We start from the raw sequence: 21,413 nt of genomic DNA on the forward strand, positions 1-21,413 counted from the left end.
TACCTAAACGTTCCAGGACACAGCAGAAGCAAGCGCCATGGAGGCGGTGACCTCCGCCAAGGAATTATACACAGGCGGCATGGAGCAGGTAGGCTGATATTGTGTGCTCATTAAAACAAGCAGAAATAACTACGTTTGTTTTTTGCGGCCTCGAAACAATAGTTTACAAAGAGTTTTGATGTCCCCTAAAATGAGATTGATGCCGCGAGTTTCGCGCTGCTTTTTCGCTTGTCACTTCATCAGGATTTCAGCACCGCTGCTGAAGCTATCTAAGGCTATGCGGTGAGCCCAGAGTCGAGTCTTCATTTTCTTGATTGTTTTACACTGGTTGGGTGTCGCGTGGACCTACCAAGGCTTTCTGGCCGTAGAGGGGAGGGCGACGTGATTCATCCCAGGAAGCGAGTTGGAGGTTGCAATGCTGGCGCTAATACTTTTGGATGCGTGGGGAATCAACGCCCAAAAGCACTGCACGAACTGTGTTCTCACTTCTCCGCTTTTCCTTTGCTGTGCACGCGTGTTTGCGCGTGGCGTTAAGGGAGAAGGGGGGCAGACAAAACTACTGGATCCGTCATAATCCGTGCAGTGTATTTACGCTTTGATTCCGCTTGCAGCCAACAGTCTTAGCGTCAGCGTTCCAACTGCCGACTAGCTTCACGTCATGAACCCGCGTCGCCTCCATCTCTACGGCCACAATTCTTGGTATATCAGAAGTATCCAGCACTTCCTGGGATTTCAACAGGCGAATAGGAGCAGCTTTTTTATGCGAACACACTCGTGGTGCTTTCCTTAGTTTCACCTCTTTTGTGCTCTTTTTCCATTTCACTCATTTCTTTCTATCAAAATACCCCAGGCATTGAGTGCTGCCTGGTCCGGAAGTAAAACACCCTTCCGGATGCCTCAGAGGTTGCACTCGTTAAGTGCGACCATGCTAGAAAGGCTCTTAGGTACAGAAACAGCACTTCCTTACCAGAAAAGGATCTTGCCACCTTGGTGGAGTAGCTGGCCCCCACTTCTTGTGAATGACCAATATAATTATCGGCCCCCAGTCAACAGCAGCTGTAGAGTAGCTGATCACGGCGGCGGTCAGGCCAGCAATACAGCAGAGGGTGCTAGGAATCCCTGGGTCTGGCCACGCGGCCCCTGGAACTTGAACTTGGAAACGTTCAACGCACGAACTCTATCTAGCCAGGGATACTTAGGTGTGGTACTAGAGGAGCTCTCTGACGTTAAATGGGATGTTATTGGCCGAAGTGAGGTCCGAAGAACGGAAGACGTCATAGAACTGAGTAGCTGGCATATTCTGTGCTATTGGGGGCTTCACGAAAAGAAACAGCACGGAGTGGGCTTTTTAATTCACAGGGGCATAGCCGGTAACGTAGAATTTGTCAGTGTTAACTCAATGGTGAGAGTCATTGTGACCAATCTAAACAAACGATACCGGTTAAAAATAGTACAAGCCTGTGCAGCAAGAGCTAGCTACGATGATGAGGCCATAAATCATTTATTACGGCGAAGTCGAGTCAGCAATGACTAAGGGAAAAACACAGTCTGCAATTTTGACAAGAGAGTTTAACGCAAAAGTAGGCAAAAACAGAGTAGGAGAAAAATCAGTGGGAAATTTTGGAATAAGCACTCGCAACAGTCCAAGAGATTCACTAGTTGGATGAGCCGAGAGAAATAACCTGAGGATATCGAACACTTTATTCCGCAGACAGCAGAGTAGGAAATGAACATGTAAAAGTTGCGACTGGATGGCAAAAAATGAAATTGACTTTATTTCAAGTGACAACCCAGATATTGTGCAGGACGTGGAGGTTCTAGGAAAAATTCGGTGCAGCCATCATAGGATGGTTTGGTGCAAATAAGGTTGGATCTGAAAAGGGAAAGGTAGAAACTTGTAAGAAGTAGTAAACCGAAGCCATTGCCTTAGCCCTCATCCAATGTTCCAGCAGAGTCATCATCACTGACTCTCAAGCAGCCTGCCGCAGTTTCCTTTCAGGGAGGGTTGCACCAACGACCCGGCGGTTACTTCAGCGATACCGTCCATCTCACCGAGTGGCGATCGTTTGGACACCTGCCCATGCCTCTGTAACGGGCAACAACTTCGCCCACCAACAGGCTCGCGAACTGGCCTACCGAGCCCCAGAGGTCACCGCAGCTCCGACGCCACTTCTCACCTATCAAGAAATTGCCCAATTTTACCGGACCACCAGACAAAAATTCCCGTGCCCTCACCCATGCCTCAGCAAAACTCAGGAAATAACACTCCGACAATTACAAGCAGGCACGTACGTTCACCCGGTTCGAATGAATTTATTGTTTCCCACACAGTACTCCGCGCTATGTAAGTTTTGTCCACAGCTAGGTACCCTCCAGCATATAATTGTGGAATGCGCTCACAACCCAGCCCTACCACCCCTCTCCACCTGTTCCTTTTTCTTAGCTGTGGGAGACACTGTTGACCAGCTGTCAACCGGAGGACCAGACTCTCCTGGTGACACGGGCCAAGACGGCGAGGGCAACGCATGGATTCCCGGACTAGGGTTCCACTCTCACATTTGAGCTCATTAAAATGTTTTGTCTCTCTCTCTCAGTTCGAGACAAGACACAGGAGTTTAAAAAACTCCTACAGAACATATTCGCGCCTTTAGAAGGTGAGAAGGAGGACAGTGTTCGCACCCTAAATGGCGACGTAAAAGCAGCCATCACAGAGTCATCAGCGGATGTTGGAAAAGCGGAATGTTGGAAGCAAACTGGCAAACTAACACAACACACAAAGGAACTTGTGCAGCGTAAGAACATGAAATTATCCAGTACGGTATATCAAACTGAATTAGCGGAGCTGTCAAAATTGATTAACAGAAGCAAACAATGGGATTTGTGCATAAATAATGGCAGTTGTCGACGAAACGTTGGAAATAGGAGGAATCTTGAGGGCAACAAAGAGCAAGCTGGCGCAGACTGAGTGTACAGAGTTAGAGACGAACAGGGTAACGTTCCGCGCAATATGGACGCGATAATAATAGTTGAACGATTCTACACCAGCCTATACGCCAGCGACGTTGGACCAGGGGAAGCCACTGAGCCTACAAGCTTAGGCTGCAATGTTCCGCCAGTAAGTAAAGATGAAGTAAAAAAGGTGCTTGAAGGCATGAAAAGTGGGACAACGTAGACAGCGCCTGAGCAACGTGGAACAACGCTTGAACAACGTGGAAATCAGGGGGATTCCAACAACACAGGGCGAGGATTGTAGCGCGATTGTTGTTTCGGTAGGCAACCAGGCCAAGTGCCCGATTTCGGCTTCTCATCTAGACATCGTTCATCGCGTGCCGGCCAAATCAGGACAGTGCAACATAACTGCCCTATTTTGCTCACGAGCAAATAAAAACGAATTTGTGAAGATGGCTCGTAAGGCCCGGCTGAATTCGCGAAGTCTTGATTTACCAGGAGAAAACCCAACGCCCGTGTACATAAACGAACACCTATCACCTGATAACAGACGATTGTTTGGGAAGGCTGTGGCACTCAAAAAAGAGAAAAACTGGCGCTTTCTTCGGACTGAGAACTGCCAAATCAAAGCCCGTCAATCCGGAAACAGCAAGGTCTTCTGCATCGTGTCCGAGTCTGACCTAAGGATCTTTGCCTAGCTTCCTGCTCTGGGCCCAGCTAACAATTAGATCACTTCACAAGGACATCCTACCTTTCAACCTCCGAACTTGCTTCATATTTTTCGGTTCCCTGTAGATAACTCATTCATTTTAATGCCAGAAGCCTGCGCAAGCATGCTGTTGATATCGCCAACCTTCTGTCGCCCATAAAACACCACTTCTCGGTAATCTGCATCAGTAAAACATGGTTAACATGAAACGATAGAGACTTGTACGGTTTACCCTCGTATTCTTCTGAATATTGTCATCGAGGCAATAGCAGCCATGGCGGCGCAGCCATATCTGTTTGGTCATCAGTCAAGTATCGCAGGGGTTTTGACCTGGAAATTACGCAAGCCAACTGCGAGTCTGTTTGGATTGAATTCGATGAACAGATATTCTTACAGGATAGAAGAAACTTAGTCATCGGATGCATTTACCGTTCGCCGTCTTCTTCTATTAACGAGTTTTGCCTAGGTCAAAGTGACACATTGCATGCACTATCATCAGAACGCAAAAATGCAATCATCTTGGGAGACATAAACATTAACCTATTAGAAAATAAGAGCCCTTGCAATGAATATAAAAATTGTCTCAATGGTCATGGGTTTGAATGTATCGTGGCCGTTCCAACCCGATGTGCCGATAACGGACAGCGTACGCTCATAGACCATGCATTATCAAACTTGATAACTCCCCCCAGTGCTGGCGTACTCGAAGTTTCCATAACTGATCATTACCCTCTTTTTGTCCGAATCAATTCCTCTGTCATTAAAGATGGCGTGCAGTTCACGAAGAGCAAGGTAGATGCATCTATTCTTGTTAAACTCATCCGTACTTCGAATTGGGCGGCAGTAACTTCCACACAGAACTCTGATGAGCATTTAATACTTTTTCTGATAATATTGCTCGTCCGCTAGAGTCAGCAACTGTCACTACGCGCCGAGATAGATTATCTGGTCCTCAGAACGACTGGATGACAAACGGCCTTCTTAGATGCATGCGGAAAAAAGAAAACATGTATAAAAAAACAAAAAACAACCGTATAAATTTTAAAAAACGTTACAAACAGTACTGCAACGTCTTAAGAGCACTACTGAAGGAAGCTAAAAGGAAGTACTTTGAAAATGTAATCGACCGTGCTGGAAACAACGTTAAGAGACAATGACAATTTATAAATTAAATACCTTCTTCGGCCGATATCGCTGTACCGCTCCAGTAACCACGGTTAATACTGAAAACGTCAGTTACAATGATCCACAGGACATAGCAAACGTCTTTGCAGATGCTTTTGCGTTCAAGCAAGCTCATCCTGATGAAATCTTTCAGTCCAATAACTCCCACCTTCCCCACAGTTTTTTTTTTTTTCTTTTTCCTACAACGCCCGAGGAAGTTTGTGCTGTCATACGCACCCTGAAGAACACTGGCCCCGGCCTTGACAACTTCCACTCTTGCCATATCAAACTTATCGCACAATATGTTTCGGGTGTTTTTTCATACATCGTTAACCTTATCTTCAAAACAGGGCTATTTCCGACTGCTTTGAAAAAAGCTAAACTAGTTCTGTTTTCAAGAAAGGTGATAAGTGCCATGCCTCTAACTATCGCCCAATTGACATTTTGTCATTTTTAGTAAAATAATACAAAAGCTCTTAGTTGAACGATTAATGAAGTACTCTAACAAATTTAATATCCTGTCGCCGTATCAGTTTGGTTTCAGCGCTGGTTACTCAACGGACCTCGCCCTAATTTCCTTAACCGATAAAATCAAAGCGGCAGTAGATAGGAGAGAATTTTTTGGCGCATTGTTTATTGACTTTTCAAAGGCGTTTGATTCTATTAACCATAAGATATTGTTTAGCAAACTGAACTCAGTTGGTATAACCGGCCTTACCCTCAATTTAATCCAAATTTACCTGCTTAATAGAGAACAAGTCGCACGTGTGTCAACTTATTACTCTCTGACTAAGATAACAAATATTGGTGTCCCGCAGGGGTCAATTCTTGGCCCATTATTGTTTCTAATTTTCAATAATGATCTTCCTCTTTGTCTCAATTATTCTAACAGCATACTTTACGCTGATGACACAACAATTTTTACAACCGATAGGTGTCTTGGTTCATTAGTAGATAAACTTAATACAGACGCATCTAATTTAGCGACATGATGTAAAAATAACTTGCTGAGCAATAATGCTGCCAAATCAAACTTCATGACTTTCACGTCACATCAAAGAACCGTTGCCGGACGTCCTTGCATTACGCTTGGTTCTAGTCGACTCTTTCCATGTGACAGTGTGGCATTTCTTGGCGTAGAACTTGACAAGAACTTAAAATTCAATAACCATATCGCATCAATAGCAAGAAAAACAGCTTATGGTATTAGAGTGCTCTATAAAGTTCGTTCCTTTTTTTAGTGAATGCATCCTTATATCACTTTACTGCGCATTCTTACACAGTCACATAGCATACGGCATATCATCTTGGGGAAATACATACACAACTCATTTATCTCCACTACAACATATTCAAAATCAAGCTATTCGAATTATAACCTTCAGCCACTTCCAATCGAACGCCGTTTCTTTGCTTCGTTCTCATAATATCTTGTTGGTTTCAGAACTTGTTAAGCATTCCCATGGCCTATTAGTTTATAATTTCATTAATGGGAACCTCCTCCTTCAGTTAATTAATACTGACCAATTTCCTCGTGGTAAGAACTTGACTCGATTTTCGATTTTCGATTTTCTTTCGATTTTCCCCTCGATTTTTTTAAACATGAACTATTTATTTCCAAAAGTAACAACAAACTACGGAAAGATTTCTACTAACTTTTCGGCTATACACTTTTGGAATACGCTGCCGCTCTCTATTAAAACATGTCGACTGTGTATACATTTCAAAAAACTTTGCGGGCGTTCTTATCCCAACCTGAATAATGTGACTTGGTTGTATCATGTTTAGTTTTGTTTCTTTATTCTGTGCATTTCTAATATGATTCGTGCTTATGATGTTCTTGCTCATACACCATTTTGTATCTTGCTAATAATGTTTTTTTTCCTTGCATTGCTACTCTGTTTCTTGCTTGTGTTCTTTCATACCTACCGTTCCTTATTTTGGTGATATTTGTTTTTTTTTTTTTCTTTTTTTTACATAGACTGCTAAAACGTTTCTTGCTGATCATGTTCTTGCATATATACCGTAATTTATCTTGCTGATATTATTTTGCGTTCCGTTGATTGATATATTTGTGCTTATAACGTGTTTCCGTCGGTTTAATGAATAACAGGAGGTCCCCCCCCCCCCCAAAGTCTCTGACTCTGGGACCTCCTTCTGAAATCTTGTACTGTACACATTCTTATTGTAACACACAATGAAATAAATTCAAATTAAATTCAAAATTTCGTTTTCGGACGAGGCCAGCGCCATGCAGCTCGAACGGGGAACTCTGTGACGGATCGTAAATAACTAGAGGGGCTGCTATGTCTGCGTTGCAGTGCGGTGGCAGAGGGATCCGTGGAACGCACATTCTACTTATATTTTGTGGTCAGTGCGTGCCGCAAGGTGGAACAAGCTCTGGGCGAGCATGGGTCAACGAGTGATTAAGCGAAGCTCGCTAACTGCTCGAAGGAAATCACGGAGGATCACGGTGCAGGATCGTGTTTGTACAGCAACGCCTCCGCTTGCAGTCAAAAAGAGTCCGCGGATGGATTTCACTTTCCCACCAAACGATGATGGAGATTCCGGAACCTAATATTTTCCCGTCTTGATTATGGCTGGTGGCTGGTTGAGTGAATGGCACTGGCAACCACAGCGCCTCAAATTTTGACGTGGGTACATTTACTCACCTACGGGCAGGAACTTGGAAGCTCACTAAGAGGGTTCAACTTAAATTGAGGACGACTGAACGAGCAATGGAACGGAAGATGGTAGGTGTAACATTAAGGGACAAGAAGAGAGCGGAGTGGGTCAGGGAACAAACGCGTGTTAGGGACATATTAGTCGAAATTAGGAAGAAATGCACGTGGGCAGGGCTCGTAATGCGAAGGCAAGATAACCTTTGGTCATTAAGGGTAACACAGTGGATCCCTAGAGATGGCAAGCGTGGCAGAGGGCGGCAGAAGGTAAGATGGGCAGATGAGATCAGGAAGTTTGCAGGGATAAATTTATCGAAGTTAACACTGGACCGGGGTAATTGGAGATTAATGGGAGATGCTTTTGCCCTGCAGTGGGCGTAGATAGGCTGGTGGTGTGGTGACGATGATGATGATGGTGGCGTTTCATGGCGGTGCCAGATGGATCCTGCCTATCTAATCCGGCAGCACGTTGTTCAATGGCAGACGCTGAATTAGTAGCCCCAGTGGTCCAATACTCCACAGCTCTTTGGGCGAGTTTGTGGTTGTTGCTAATGTGAGCCCTTCTAAAACACCTCTTTTGCTGCAGGTGTGTGGAGAGGATCAGCCCTTCCTCAGCGGCGCGATGCTGGAGCACCACCACCTAGAGCTGCGAGAGTCGGCGATGGAGCGTTTTTCTGCCATGTGCATGGACCACGATGAGGAAATTTCCCAGCAGTACCTCGACAGACTCACAGAGGCAAGTTCCCGAGTAAATGGGTGCGGCAACGCCAACACTGGTCAACACTGTTAAGAAGCCACGAACGCTCGACTTCCGATAGAAGCTGTGCAGCCTGTGGATGGCCACCAGCGTCGTCTTTAAAATTTGGGCAGGGTGCAGTGACAGTTCGGGGTGAAGCAGCTGTTGGGGATGCTTCCGTATTTCGTGGCCGTGTCTCTACATCTACCGTCCCCACACAGCGGCCAGAGCCTATTTGAAAAATCATCTTCTGCCTATAACCAATGGAATTTTCATTTCGCCTTCGGCATAGTTGTCTTATATCAAAAAGCGGAACATTGACCTCACTCAGCCACCCTTATCGCAGGAAACACGAGAGGCCAAGCATGGACTGGATAGGCGACTACACTTCTTAAAACATGTTTTTTTACCGTAAAGCTCAGTGGGTTTACGTATAACAGCGGCACTGCCTATAGTTCAGGATAACCATTCGAGAGTGATCCAGCACGAAAGCCTCCGAACCATGGCACGTGGACAAGCGAATTACGCGGTGTTCGATGGGCGACGGCCACAGAGGCAAAGGAACCTTGCCGCCCCTCATGGATTCGCCATGGCCACGTGTCCGTGACGCAGTTGCCGAGGTACGATACGAAAGAGAAGTGTCTCGCAGAGGATCGTGCCTCACTACGAGGAACGACGCCCTGAGCAGTGGCGGGGATTTGGCCAACGCCACCGTCTCTCAGACGCAGCGGAAAAAGAATGATGGCGCACTCGAAGCCCCGAATGTGATCGTCGTCGTCAGGCCAATCAGGCCGCCTGGGGCACTATTCGCGCCTGCGCAAATTAACGGCGAATTCGCCATTTTTTTTTTTTTTTTGCGTAAGCAAAACTTAAGCAACCATTGGAGCAGGAGGAGTAGAAAAGCGAAAGGAAAGGCCGAGAGGTTATCCAGGCTTACAGCCCGGGTTGCTACTCCGCACTGGAGAAGGGGTGTTCAGGGGATAAAAGAGAGGGCAGGCGAAAAAGACGGGAAAAGAGCAGGGCCACGCACACACTTTAGTCCCACTATAGTCTCTCAGCTAAACCTGTGTCCTTCATAAAAAGCAGAAGGGCTTTTGTTGCCTTCTGCGAAGTCGATTGTAGGGGTCGTTGACCTAGAATAGTCTCTAGTTTGAACTGTTGATTGTCCAATCGGCTGAGCTCGGCTGCCAAAACGCGTCTTTCCGATGAAGACTGGGGCCAACAACAAAGCACATGTTCGATTGTCCCTTCAACCTCGCAGGCGTCGCAGTGGGCACTACTGGCCATCCCGATGAGGAAGGACTAGGCTTGGCTTGTGCATTTATAGATATGACGACATGCGGTGTGATTTGACACTTAGTTTATAAAAATCCCAACCAAGCTATAGCATATTGCCCATAAAAGATATGAAAACACTTGGCATATGTTATACGAATTAGGGCTGCAGCTGAGGCTGACAAGAGAAACCTTTTTCTTCAGGTTAAAAGCGTCAACACCACAAGCCGATCCAATAACGTTGATCCAAAAGCGAGCGAAAGATGGTATTGAGCTCCATAACATCTCACAATCTTTTCAGCTCATCTATTTATTTCTTTCAGTCGATTTCAGTAACATAATTGAGATCTCTGCTTCATTGCAAGCATTGTTGCGTTATCACCTTCCCAACCTTCACCACCGCCACGCTATCGTCTACTGCTATATGTTACAAGTTCAGAGCGTGTATATAACGCGGTATATATATATATAAAGAATATGACAAAGACGCAATGTAAATTTCACCGACTAGGTGATGAAAGATAAGTTTGAAATGGGTGTCGAACATTTCCCTTAAAAAGGAAATAAGCATCTCGATATTTGGTTTTTCCCTTTATGTCGCTGGTCATACCTGTGGCAAATGAGCTGCAAATATGGAATGCCACCCGTTGGCGTGTTAAAAGATTTGACCTTTCTACAGCTTGCTGCAGCCACGACTTTCGGTAAATACCTTTTGCTCTTTTAGACGCAACCCTCCTCCTTCACTGCCACGCTGCGGAAACTATTTCTTTGGCTTTCATGTGGATGGTACAATACAGGATTTAAAGGGTGTGTTTGCGTTTTTAGAAGTACAAAAACGGGGCGTCAAAGACAAGACTTGTACAAAGGGACAGGACGGGCGCAAGCTCACAACTAGCTTCATTGGAAAAATCAGCATGAATATACAATATTTATTGAACATGCGCACGAATCAGTAGGTTTTTCTTGTTTTCTTTTTTTCTTTATCAGTGCAGCATCCTGTTCAAAAATACAAACTCATTTCGTACAACGTAACAGAAAGCTCGCTCACACAATTTTCATAATTTTCACGGATAAAAAAGGCTTCTATGAGCTCGCCAGTGACTTGTTCCTGGCTTCTCCTCAGCACTTTTGTTTCATTGAATAGCGGCTGGCTGACATGGCTTGTCTCTAAAGGCAAGGCAAGGGGGTGGAACATCGACCATGGTTGATTTTGCATAGAAAGCTGATGTTTCCTCAAGAGGTCATTGACACAACGGCTGGTCTGGCCCCCATATTCCTTCCCGCATGTGAGCGGTATGGAGTATACAACCCCTGTAACTCATCTAACAATCTGTGCAGCATGATTCTTAAGGCATGCTGTGGTCTTGTCTAATCATTTGATGATCTTGGGGCACAAGCTAGCCAACTTGAGAGGGGCAGAAAAACACTACCGGCACTCCGTGTCTGTTGGCTTCATTTTTCATGTGGTGCGTAACTCTGTGAACATAATTTACCCCACTGGATTTTTGCGGTCTTTTTGCCAGAAAGAACTGTTAATTACTAAAGGGACAGCCCTAAGTAAACCATTCAGAAAAAAAGTGCTGCGGATGTTGCTATTGTAACTCGCATGCAGAAACAAGCTGAACGGGATTCCTTGCGGACTTATCTCCATTGTGGACAAGGCTCCCGTCATTCGTTTCTAGGTGAACGTCTACGGTCGGAGAGAACATTTTATTCCAAAGGCGGATGCTTTAAGCGTTTTTCTTGCTGTTCAGGTTATTTTTGTTGTTCCGCGCGCAGACAGCGCAGCACAAAATGTCTTTGGTTGTTCTTTTCTCAGTACGTACATACCACGGTCGTGGTACATACACACTTGAGGGATTGCCCAAGAATCCGAAACTTTGAGGGGTATTCTGCCCACTTCACAAAATGAATGATACTATGATTTGGAAACGGAAATGTTGATGGATAATGCGTGCCGCGTTACACATGAACGTGATGTCACGTGAGTAGAATAGGCGCACACAAGCACGCAGAACCCTGATTCTAAGGAATCTCATATGTATGCTGACGTAATTGGGGCTGTGAGACGAAAAAACAAAAGTGCAGAGAGAGAGACGCATTGTAAGTGTAGCAGAAAAGAAGGTGGTGGAGGTAATTCGAGCGCAAAGGCAAAAACTTGAATGCGAGGAAAGCGGGGCGAGGCAGATCATGGAAGACCTCATGTCGAAGCCTTGCCTAACAGGCTGTCTGCGTCTATTCTGCAATTTTTCAGGAGATTGACCGGGCATTCGAGAGCTTTGCAACCTGCAACAAGAGGAAGGAGGTCTTGGCGGCGGCGCGTACGCTGGCAAAGCTGTGCGCTTTGGTGCTGGCTTTTTACATGGTTTCCTGGGCGTTTACCCTAGTTGGCCTGCACAGCGTCGCCAGCCTCGGCAAGCTGCTTTTCGGCCTGTCCGTTGCTCGCCTCGTCTTCTGGAACTACACCCGCTACAGTGGCCGCGTTAAAAACGTGCGCGCCGACATTGACACCATCAAGAGCATCTTTTTGGACAGAGTAAGTGCTTGCCCTTTCACTTTGTCTCATCTTCCAGCGTGTCGTATGCCGGGCTGCAAGCAGCAGTAGTGTCCGCTGGACACATGTAAATGATAAGAGATGGTTATTTACATTCTCATCCTAATTGTGACGCATTTTATTCCCACAATAAGACTAAATTATGGCGGAAAAGGAGATGAAATAACAGCACAGAAAAACAAGTTTTCTCATGTGGTCCTACTTTCATAAGAAAATTTTAGTCGTAACACACACACACACACACACACACACTTGTATATATATATATATATATAGAAATAAGGGTTGGCAGTCGAGAAAACCTCGGAAAGCAAAGGGGAGGATGTGGTAGATCATTGAAACAGATTAAGAATTTGGAAAGAAAGAAAGTGAAGAAAAAATGCCCGCCAGGTGGGATCCTCCTCCCACCTCCCCTTTGCTTTCCGAGGTTTTCTCGACTGCCAACCCTTATTTCTGTGTTATTTTCAACGAGCCCCTCATTTCCTATTCTATATATATATATATATATATATATATATATATATATATATATATATATATATATATATATATATATATATATATATATATATATATATATATATATATATATATATATATATATATATATATATATATATATATATGTGTGTGTGTGTGTGTGTGTGTGTGTGTGTATATATTTATAGAATATGTAAAGAGGGGGATACAAAGCAAGAACAATAACAAAGAAGGTTTACTCACGTAGAGGCAATGGGACTACCTTCATCAGAATACAGTTACATGATATTGCTGCCCATCGCAGAGAGGTGACTCAGATTTTAGATGTATGATATAAGGTAGTTGTCTTTTTTTAACCCTTTTGAACGATGGTCTTTTCGAGGAGCGGATACATGCAAGCGCAGACTATTACTTTTAGTTTGTTGATCTTGAAATTGGTGCGTATGGTTTAGTGTAAATATAAATAATTCATATTCGTCTTATTAGACGCCTGAGGTGGAGATCTAAGCCATGTTTTATCTTTCAAGTGCTATTGAAGTTATTGTAGCCATGTTTTATTCGTTAGTATTTTTACCGTTGTCCTTGGCTCATGAACGTCAGCTTAAAGAGAGAAGTAATGTTGTTTTAAATTTTTTTGTGCACCTGAACGATCCCCTCTGGCTGAAAAAAAAAACAAGATAAAAAGAAAGATATGTGCCCCTTCCTATATTGCAAAAATCTCAAGCTGTCACTGCTGCTCAATCTTCAGGCCACGTGTTCTTGACCTTCAGGCCGCGAGCTGGCCAGCGTGCACACCCACTGCTTAAGTGAAGGGTAACGGAGACACATACGGTAGTATGGGCATTCCCACATGCGTGGGTACGGGATGAAGAGGGTCTGATGAAACGGGAGTTGTAGGGGTATTGGATGTGATAAATGTTACGTAGAATGGTGCTAAACGAAGTTTGAGTTTGGAGTCTGCGCCAGAAGACGGCGTCTTGAGTGTTCAGATACGCGTGACGCTGCAGTTTGTGGCGGCCGAGGCGACAGTAGTGGTAGGTAGGCTCATTTCAGCAAAGTTAAATGATTGACATCACAGGGAGAAAGGCTGAGTCATTTACTGTAGGCGATAATTCTAGGCAAATGACATCTCGGGTAGCGCATTGAGACGACTCATTATTTGGAAGGCGTGTCCCGGAGACTATATGATTTGACTTTATGTGGAGAGAGCGACGGAACGGTTTTAAAAAGCTTGATGGCTAGGGAAGCTTCCCGAAGCCATCATGGCGGACTTGTTTCCAGGTGTCTGAGCGAAGTTTCAAACTTTTCGTCGGGACATCTGCCATATAGGTTCGAGTCTTTTCACACTCCTCCATCATAACGTTCTAGAGTACCTCTATACAAAATTTGAACGTACTTTCGCGTAGAAGTTTATAAATATCAACTTTTTAAATGCGGAGCATTTCTTAGGCTCGCGATGTCACTCGTCTATGTTGTCGGCGCCGTCCACACGCTCACTGCGCATGCGCGTCGCGTCGAGGCGCAGGTGCGCGTCTCTCCCCGTACCCTCCTCGCTCTCAACAACAGGTGCGGCGGTGCGGGAGGAGCGCGTGTACCCCGTGCGCTCCGTCGCTCTCAACAACAGCTGCGGCGGTGCGGGGGGGAGCGCGTCTGTGCGCGCATGCGTCGTAGCTACCCGTGCGCTGCGTCGCGCTCAACAGTAACGGCGGCAGGGCGTGTACACGTGATAACGGCGTGGTGGGTGCGTGGAAAGTTCGCGCGCTTGTGTACGGAAGTGTGCGCATGCGCGTCTCTCCCCCGTACTCCTCTCCCTCGAACGCGGGCGGTGTGTATATAAGCGGCGGAGCGCGCGTTCGGAATTCAGTCAAGGGCGTCTTTGCTTGGCTTTCGCTTGACTTGACGCTTTGCTTGACGGCACCAAGCAATAAAGACAGACTAACTTTACACTCCTTGCCTTCGCTTCTCCTTCATTCAATAAATAAGAATAATAAAGACGAAATAACAATTAAGCATTCCCAAAGCATACCCAATTACGCAACATTCACGCGATACCCCCACCACTCTGCGACGCATTTACTCGAGTTCCCCCCGTGGGAAGATGCGGGCGGGGTTTTTTTTTTTTTTTTGCGTGCAGGGTGGCCGCGTCGAGGTAGGTGTTAAGGCAAGTTGAACAAATCTAGCTAACTTCAGAAGAGTTGCAAGCTGGGCGAGTTGGAAATGCATTTTGAATGGAACCAGGCGCAAACGTAACAGGACGCAGAAAGGAGTACACAGGACAAGCGCTGGTCTAACAACTGAAAAATTTATTAGGCAGAAAAGAAATATATAGGCAGAAGATACCACGCCCCCAAACACCAAAAAACAAACAAAAACCGTAGAACACTGCGCAAACAAGATGAAACATTGCATGCCAAAATGGAAAAACAAACATGCGCCAAAATCAACTCACGAGCCGCTGAGATACATGATCTCTTTTGCATGAAGCAATACACTTGCTTGGCTAACGCACTTAGCTTTCCTATCATCAATGTGGTACGCCTCAACGATTTCCCGTGTTATCTGGCGATTATGCTTGAACAAAATGACAGTCTCAGAAAAATTCGGAGTGCAGCCACACTTCTTGCAGTGAGAAGACAAATGCGACGAGGCTGCCCCTTTCAATGATAACTGATGCTCACGTAAACGCACATTCAGGCACCATCCAGTTTGTCCCACGTACGTGAGCCGACACGGGGAAAGGGGAATACTGTAAACGACACCCATAGCGCATGGCACATAGCGGTTATCATGTTTAACCTTACATCCTACACTTTTTCTGCCAGGACCACCGCTTGCCCTACTAGCAACTCTGGCGCAAATAGAGCGTAGTTTGTTGCGGGCGGTTATAGCAACCTGAACACCGTATCTCGAACCAACTCTCTTCAGCCTGTGCGTAATGCCATGAACATACGGAATGACAGCAATGTTTCTTTTTGTTTCAGCCACATCTTCAGCAACCTCTTTCTTTGTTCCAGACTTAACCAGTTTCACAAGTTTTTCGCAAGCCCATGACAACACTGCTTCAGGAAATCCAGCCTGCCGCAACTTTCGCACTTGCTCTTTAAAACTGTTTTCCATCAAATGCACACAAGACTTAGTGACGGCAGACCGCATGCATGATAAGGCAATTCCGTTCTTTACTAGCTTGGTGTGACCAGACGAAAACGGCAACAATGGCTTCACAGATCGTGGAGCGTACATCCAACAAATTTTCCCGTTCCCAAACCGCACAGACAAATCTAAATACTGAATACACCCTTCTTTCAATGCTTCAAAGGTGAATGATAGGCCAAGCCCCCTTTGTTTGAAAACCTTTAAGATGTCAACCGTTGACCGGAGGCAGGAGGCTTTGTCAAAAATGACCAAGTAGTCATCCACATAGCGGAAAACTTTGTGCACCATACCTTTTAAATCCTTATCAAGAAGTCGGTCAATTTTTGCAAGGAAAATGTCGCTCAAAATGGGGGCTACCCGAGAACCTATACACACCCCCGACTTCTGCGCCAGCACCTTATCATCGCGACATATTACCAAAGAGTTTAAATAAAAGGTGAGTAGCTCCATAAATGCCGAGACAGTAATGCCACTAGCATTCCTGAAGGCCATTCCGTCGTTTTCTATGTTAATGCACTCTTTAACAGCAGGCAAAAGGTGTACATGTGGGAGTGAATAAAACAAATCCTCTACGTCGATGCTAATGGCAGAGAAATCTGAAAGGACCTGCGTATTAAGGTACTCCGCCACTGCAAATGAGTTGGGAACCAGAAAAGGATCATCAACACGCAAAACAGATAGACACTTTTGAAGATACCTAGAAACACAATACTGCCACGTGTCTCGCTCCGTGACAATGACACGAAAAGGAATGCCAGGCTTGTGTGTCTTGACAGTAAAGCTAACTTCGTCGTCAGGGTGGCCACTGGAATGCCATTATCGAGTTATCGCGGGGCTATTCCGATGTTTTTTAAGTTAAAGCAACTCGCTAGGCGCATTTTTAGTAAATTTACACGCGAAAACTCTAATCTAAACAAAATACTCACCGTAGCCGCCCTATTTGGTGCAGCGGCCTTCCAAACATCGCGAAATCAGGAAGTTATTCACCCAACGGGGCTTTAAACAGTTGAAATAGGCTAAAACCCTTCCGCTGCATCCGATAGGCACTTAGAAAGAAAGAAAGGCTGAAATAAGTAAACAAACCGTAATAGGCACTAGCGTAACGAGCCGAGCAGTGGTATTTAATTCGCAAATATCACTATTCGTTAGGTAAGGTAAAAGGATTGTTTGAAAAGCTAAAGAAGACCTTCCGCAACATCAGACACTGACCAACGAAGCGGAAGAACTCTAAATAGCTTCAGCGCTATGCCGAAACCGCCGCGATCATACCGATCTGGGAGTACGGAGGCGATCAGGGCGACACAGGTAACAAGGCTGCAAGTTGAATAATTGGACATCCTCTGGGGTAACCAACTGGTCACTTGCAGTAACCAACCGAGCAAGGGCTACCTGTATATCTAACTGGCTTTTATGTAAAAAATGCGGAAATAGAATTTCTGAAAACCTGCCATCGTCCCAAGGACTTCAGGCTTTAGAAAGCACAGGGTTGCCTCATTTTCGTGCAGGCCTTCCAAAAGGCCACGGTTATTGCGGTAACCTGTTTTACAGCATAGAATAGTGTTCTGATGGCGTGGAAGCACTCTAATACACCTTCAGAGGCCTTTTTTTTTTAGCCAGCTGTGCTTCAAACTAGCCATGTTTTGTAGCTATACACTTCAGCACAGCATTGAATCGTTTTTCGAACGGCCCGATGTAAGCGGAGTTCCCAACAGCGCCCCAGCTTACTGCTTCACAACCACGGGTATTAAAAAATTGCATCAAATCCACGCTGTCAAGATGGTAGACAAAGTGATTTTCAATTGCAATAACACGTTGTGACAGGCAAGGTAAAAAAATGTATTGCATGGAATAATGAAAACACCGTTATTCACAAAATGGTAGCGGTGACAATCCATAATACACCAACGTAACGCACAAATATGGGCTGTGAAGCGGGAGAGTTTTATTTACACCTTCCGATGGGCACATCTTGAGAAAAGAACGCCGCTGTATAGAAATAAAACATGGGAGTAGGAATTGTACGAAAGAGGTTAGTAATAGCCGCAAGGGTAATAGCTGAGTAACTCCACAAGGTGACCACCTCACATTTGAGCCGACTAGCTGTTGTTTTTCAGGAGGCGAAAAACCAAAAAGGTGATGCTGGAAAGATCCCCCCCCCCCCTTTGAATACAGTATCCGCTGATGTAAACGATTCTGCACCACTCCACTAGCGCGCTCCTCAAAGTTTAGGGCAGCGCCTATTCGAACTTCTGAGGTACAACATTATCCAATCATATCTTTCAACCTCTAAGCGTTGACTTGTATTCTACCTTTTGTAACAATTGGAACCAGAAAACATTCCTTCTGTACCTGTGCATATTCCTCATATCAGGATGGGTGGGGATTATTTTTTATATTGTTTCTGGTTCTGCTAAAAGTAGGCACAAAATATGCAATGTCAACCTTTCTGTTCTTACTAACGCAGTCTCCTGAGAGTGACTGGCATTGAATGAAAAGCGTTGTGAAAAATTTTGGCTTTTGACGTGCTGATCCCGTCAGCGGCATGCTCCAGGAAATTTGTGCCAGAAAGAGGTGTGCGAACATAGAAGGTCTTGTGGCGGATCAAAGACATACAAAAAACAACGGTAAATTTTTCAGCCTAAATATTTTCTGTTGAATGCGAGAATCCAAACTGCGCGTGTGAATTCTGTTTATGCCCATGTACTTCGGACGTCATTTTCTGAAGTTAGGGAGGTTTTTACTCATGTTTGTGTTGCACTAGCCTGGAGCTTACGCAAAGTACAAAAAATTTTACCCCTAATACGAATCAATAAAGAAGTACAGCAAAAAGTCATAAACGAACGGAAACATATAAAGCAAATATCCCGCTGCTCCACGATATAATGGGCCTCCTCGATTTAGCAGTCCTGGACGAACCGCGGGCAGTCCGAGGACTGCGTTCGGACCGGAAGTTCCATAGAAGTACATGGGAAAATCGAGCACCTGATAGCGTCTCGGGCAGTCCGCGGACGATCCGGGACTGATAATCGAGGAAGCCCAGTATACAAATGGCGGCTCCTCTCTTGGCCTGGCCATTTTTCAGAGTGTGAAAACCAAAACGATTGGATTTCAATTATATCTCACACAGTAGAATACCACGGGGATTTACTCTAATAAACGAACGCGAGTGGGACAAGCCTCGTTTGCAAGTTGTTGTTGCAGCTAGAATAACTCAGGCCTTGCCACAAACTATGCATTCTGTTTGTTTAGTGTTTTGTTTTTAGCGTCCGGCAGTGCCAGGCTGTGTTATCTCGGCTTCAACCTAAGTGGTTGTCGTGTTCATTTCTTTTCTATGCCGCACGGGCTATCTTATTTCATTAGGAGAGTTTTTCACCCTGACGTCTCCAGCTAGAATACTCTTCTTTGATCTCCATTATTCTGGTTGTAATTCGACGGTTCGAGTAACAATCACTCCGAAAGATAAACGCCCGCCAAGCAGAAATCACGCCATTGGATTTGGCGACACTCACCTGCGCACGTCATTTTTTTACTGCTGCTTCGCCGCCTTCGCTCAACTAAAAACTAAGAAAATAATGTGAGTTGTTAAGGCAGCACAAATTGCTGCTATAAACTTATTTTTCCTTCGAAGCAGCTGCGTTCTCTTTGGCTACGTGACAATATTTTTTGCTTGATTAGAGCTTATTCGTAATATTTGGCCGAAACTAATCTGCGAGCCGTCACATAAAGTATTGGCAGCGATAATTCCGACTTTCGCTTTCAGGGTATCACTACGCAAGCAGCATTCAAGGAATCTGGCGTCCTCTGCGAGAAATTAGCGGTTAAAGACGGTGGGGGAACGCCCCGAAGCATGCAAGCGTACATCTCGTCAATTCTATTGGGTAGCTCTATATTCAAACCTGCCGATAGTGGAGAATGAGATCTCCCAATTGAAAGAGGCCGCGTAAAATAGGTGATCGAAAATGGTAGCCTAGCCGTAGTTTGCAGTGACTGCTGCAGATAAAAATATTCTCCGGTAGCTTCGCAGTGAACTGAAGAATTCTCCAAGTCGATCACAATTTGTTAAAATTTGCAGCAGCCGTTTACTTTTGCTGCCGTCAATTAAACCTTAAAAAGATTTTGCATTTGCACGTGGCGCTTGAAGTTGCATGTTGTGTACTACTGGTGGCTCACCAAATTCGTCATATAAAATTTGAAGCGGCGGCGGGTTGGTTTTCTTGCAGCTGCAGGAGCATTTATACGAGTCAGCGATGCGGGATCGCGCCGTGCTGCCACACCTGACAGATGACGAAGATGAAGCCAGGAGGCCACCACCAAACTTTCGCTCCAACACCAGTTGATAGGGAAATGCCAAGACACACTGCCGAAGTACCTTGTACTAGGCGTATCTATTTCTGTTTGTTCTACTATTGTAGAGGAATAAAAGGGGAGGCGACCTTGCTACCTTGCTGCCCTTACAAATTGAAGACGTTCCACTCAACGTGAAAGTTGTCGGAAGTGCGGAGGAGTGATTGGCTATGATGGGCTGTTATTGTATCTCTGCTACCACCCATCATGCTCTTCGCCTCCTCGTCTCACTCCTCGCTCGATGAATTGAACGGAGGTTTGTGCCATGCAATTCAAATCTCTTTCCTTCGCTGTGCTCACGCGCCCCTGCCTGGAACAGCGCGAGCGGGAGTTCTGTTCTTTTGGTGCTTGCTTTCATCCCGCACGAGCCCGCTCCTTACAGCGCAGTTTGGAACGCGTGCGTCGTTTCTGGCGGCCACTTTTTAAGTGCGAATGCACTTCTTAAGCGAGCCTGAAGCGTCCGCCGCCGTCCGCATTCCGCCGCCGTCCGCATAGCAACAGCAGCGGGTGCGCGCGCTCCTCGTCTTCCTTGGCAACGGGGGGAGATGGGCGCGCGCTGCCTGGCCGCTGACATGGCACATACCCACGTGGGGGATTGGCCAGGAATCTCCTCGTCTTCCTTGGCAATGGGGGGAGATGGGCGCGCGCTGCCTGGCCGCTGACATGGCACATACCCACGTGGGGGATTGGCCAGGAATCGGGCGTGAGAAGGGCTAATGCATCCGCTTAAAGGAGTACTGACACGAAATTTCAAAGCTGAGATCCGCTCTAGCAATCAAGTACAACGACAACACAAATAGGTGTCTGTGCATGGCACATACCCACGTGGGGGATTGGCCAGGAATCGGGCGTGAGAAAGGCTAATGCACCCGCTTAAAGGAGTACTGACACGAAATTTCAAAGCTGAGATCCGCTCTAGCAATCAAGTACAACAACACAAATAGGTGTCTGTGCATGGCACATACCCACTTGGGGGATTGGCCAGGAATCGGGCGTGAGAAGGGCTAATGCACCCGCTTAAAGGAGTACTGACACGAAATTTCAAAGCTGAGATCCGCTCTAGCAATCAAGTACAACGACAACACAAATAGGTGTCTGTGAATAAATGCATCTTTCTTTCTTTGTAGTTGTGTGTGTGTGTGTGACCTCTCTTTCGCGAACATTACCGAACCGCGCAAATTCAACTCGTGCATTCGCACTTTCACATTCTTCCCCTCGGGGAAATGCGGGGAATTTTTTTGGCTTACTATCACAAAAAACACCCGACAGGCATTTTGAACTAATTGGGCGCGGGTGCTGCCAGTTATATACACAAATTTTGCCTGAAATGTATTACCAGTTTTCTTTGCGCTAAACAACGCGGAGATG

The 21,413-nt window shown here is 45.6% G+C and overlaps 1 protein-coding gene across 5 annotated transcripts in view; it reads left to right on the plus strand.

Annotated features, from left to right (window-relative positions):
• Nucleotides 1-21,249, plus strand: part of LOC144142311 (atlastin-3-like) — a 90,276-nt gene extending 69,027 nt beyond the window's left edge. For 4 of the 5 annotated variants that reach the window (XM_077673715.1, XM_077673716.1, XM_077673718.1 and 1 more), the window contains 4 exons: nt 17-88; nt 8,090-8,239; nt 11,769-12,050; nt 19,922-21,248. In XM_077673715.1, the coding sequence (XP_077529841.1) occupies nt 17-88; nt 8,090-8,239; nt 11,769-12,050; nt 19,922-20,038 (621 nt within the window). In that variant the 3' untranslated portion in view covers nt 20,039-21,248. Of the gene's footprint in view, nt 1-16; nt 89-8,089; nt 8,240-11,768; nt 12,051-19,921 lie in introns of all 5 variants that reach the window. The other variant, XM_077673717.1, reaches the window with a different exon arrangement.
• Nucleotides 21,250-21,413: the final 164 nt, after the last annotated feature.

Source organism: Haemaphysalis longicornis, unplaced genomic scaffold, assembly GCF_048455015.1.
Source record: "Haemaphysalis longicornis isolate Haplotype H1 unplaced genomic scaffold, Haemaphysalis longicornis Haplotype H1 scaffold_6, whole genome shotgun sequence".
NCBI classification, from domain to species: domain Eukaryota; kingdom Metazoa; phylum Arthropoda; class Arachnida; order Ixodida; family Ixodidae; genus Haemaphysalis; species Haemaphysalis longicornis.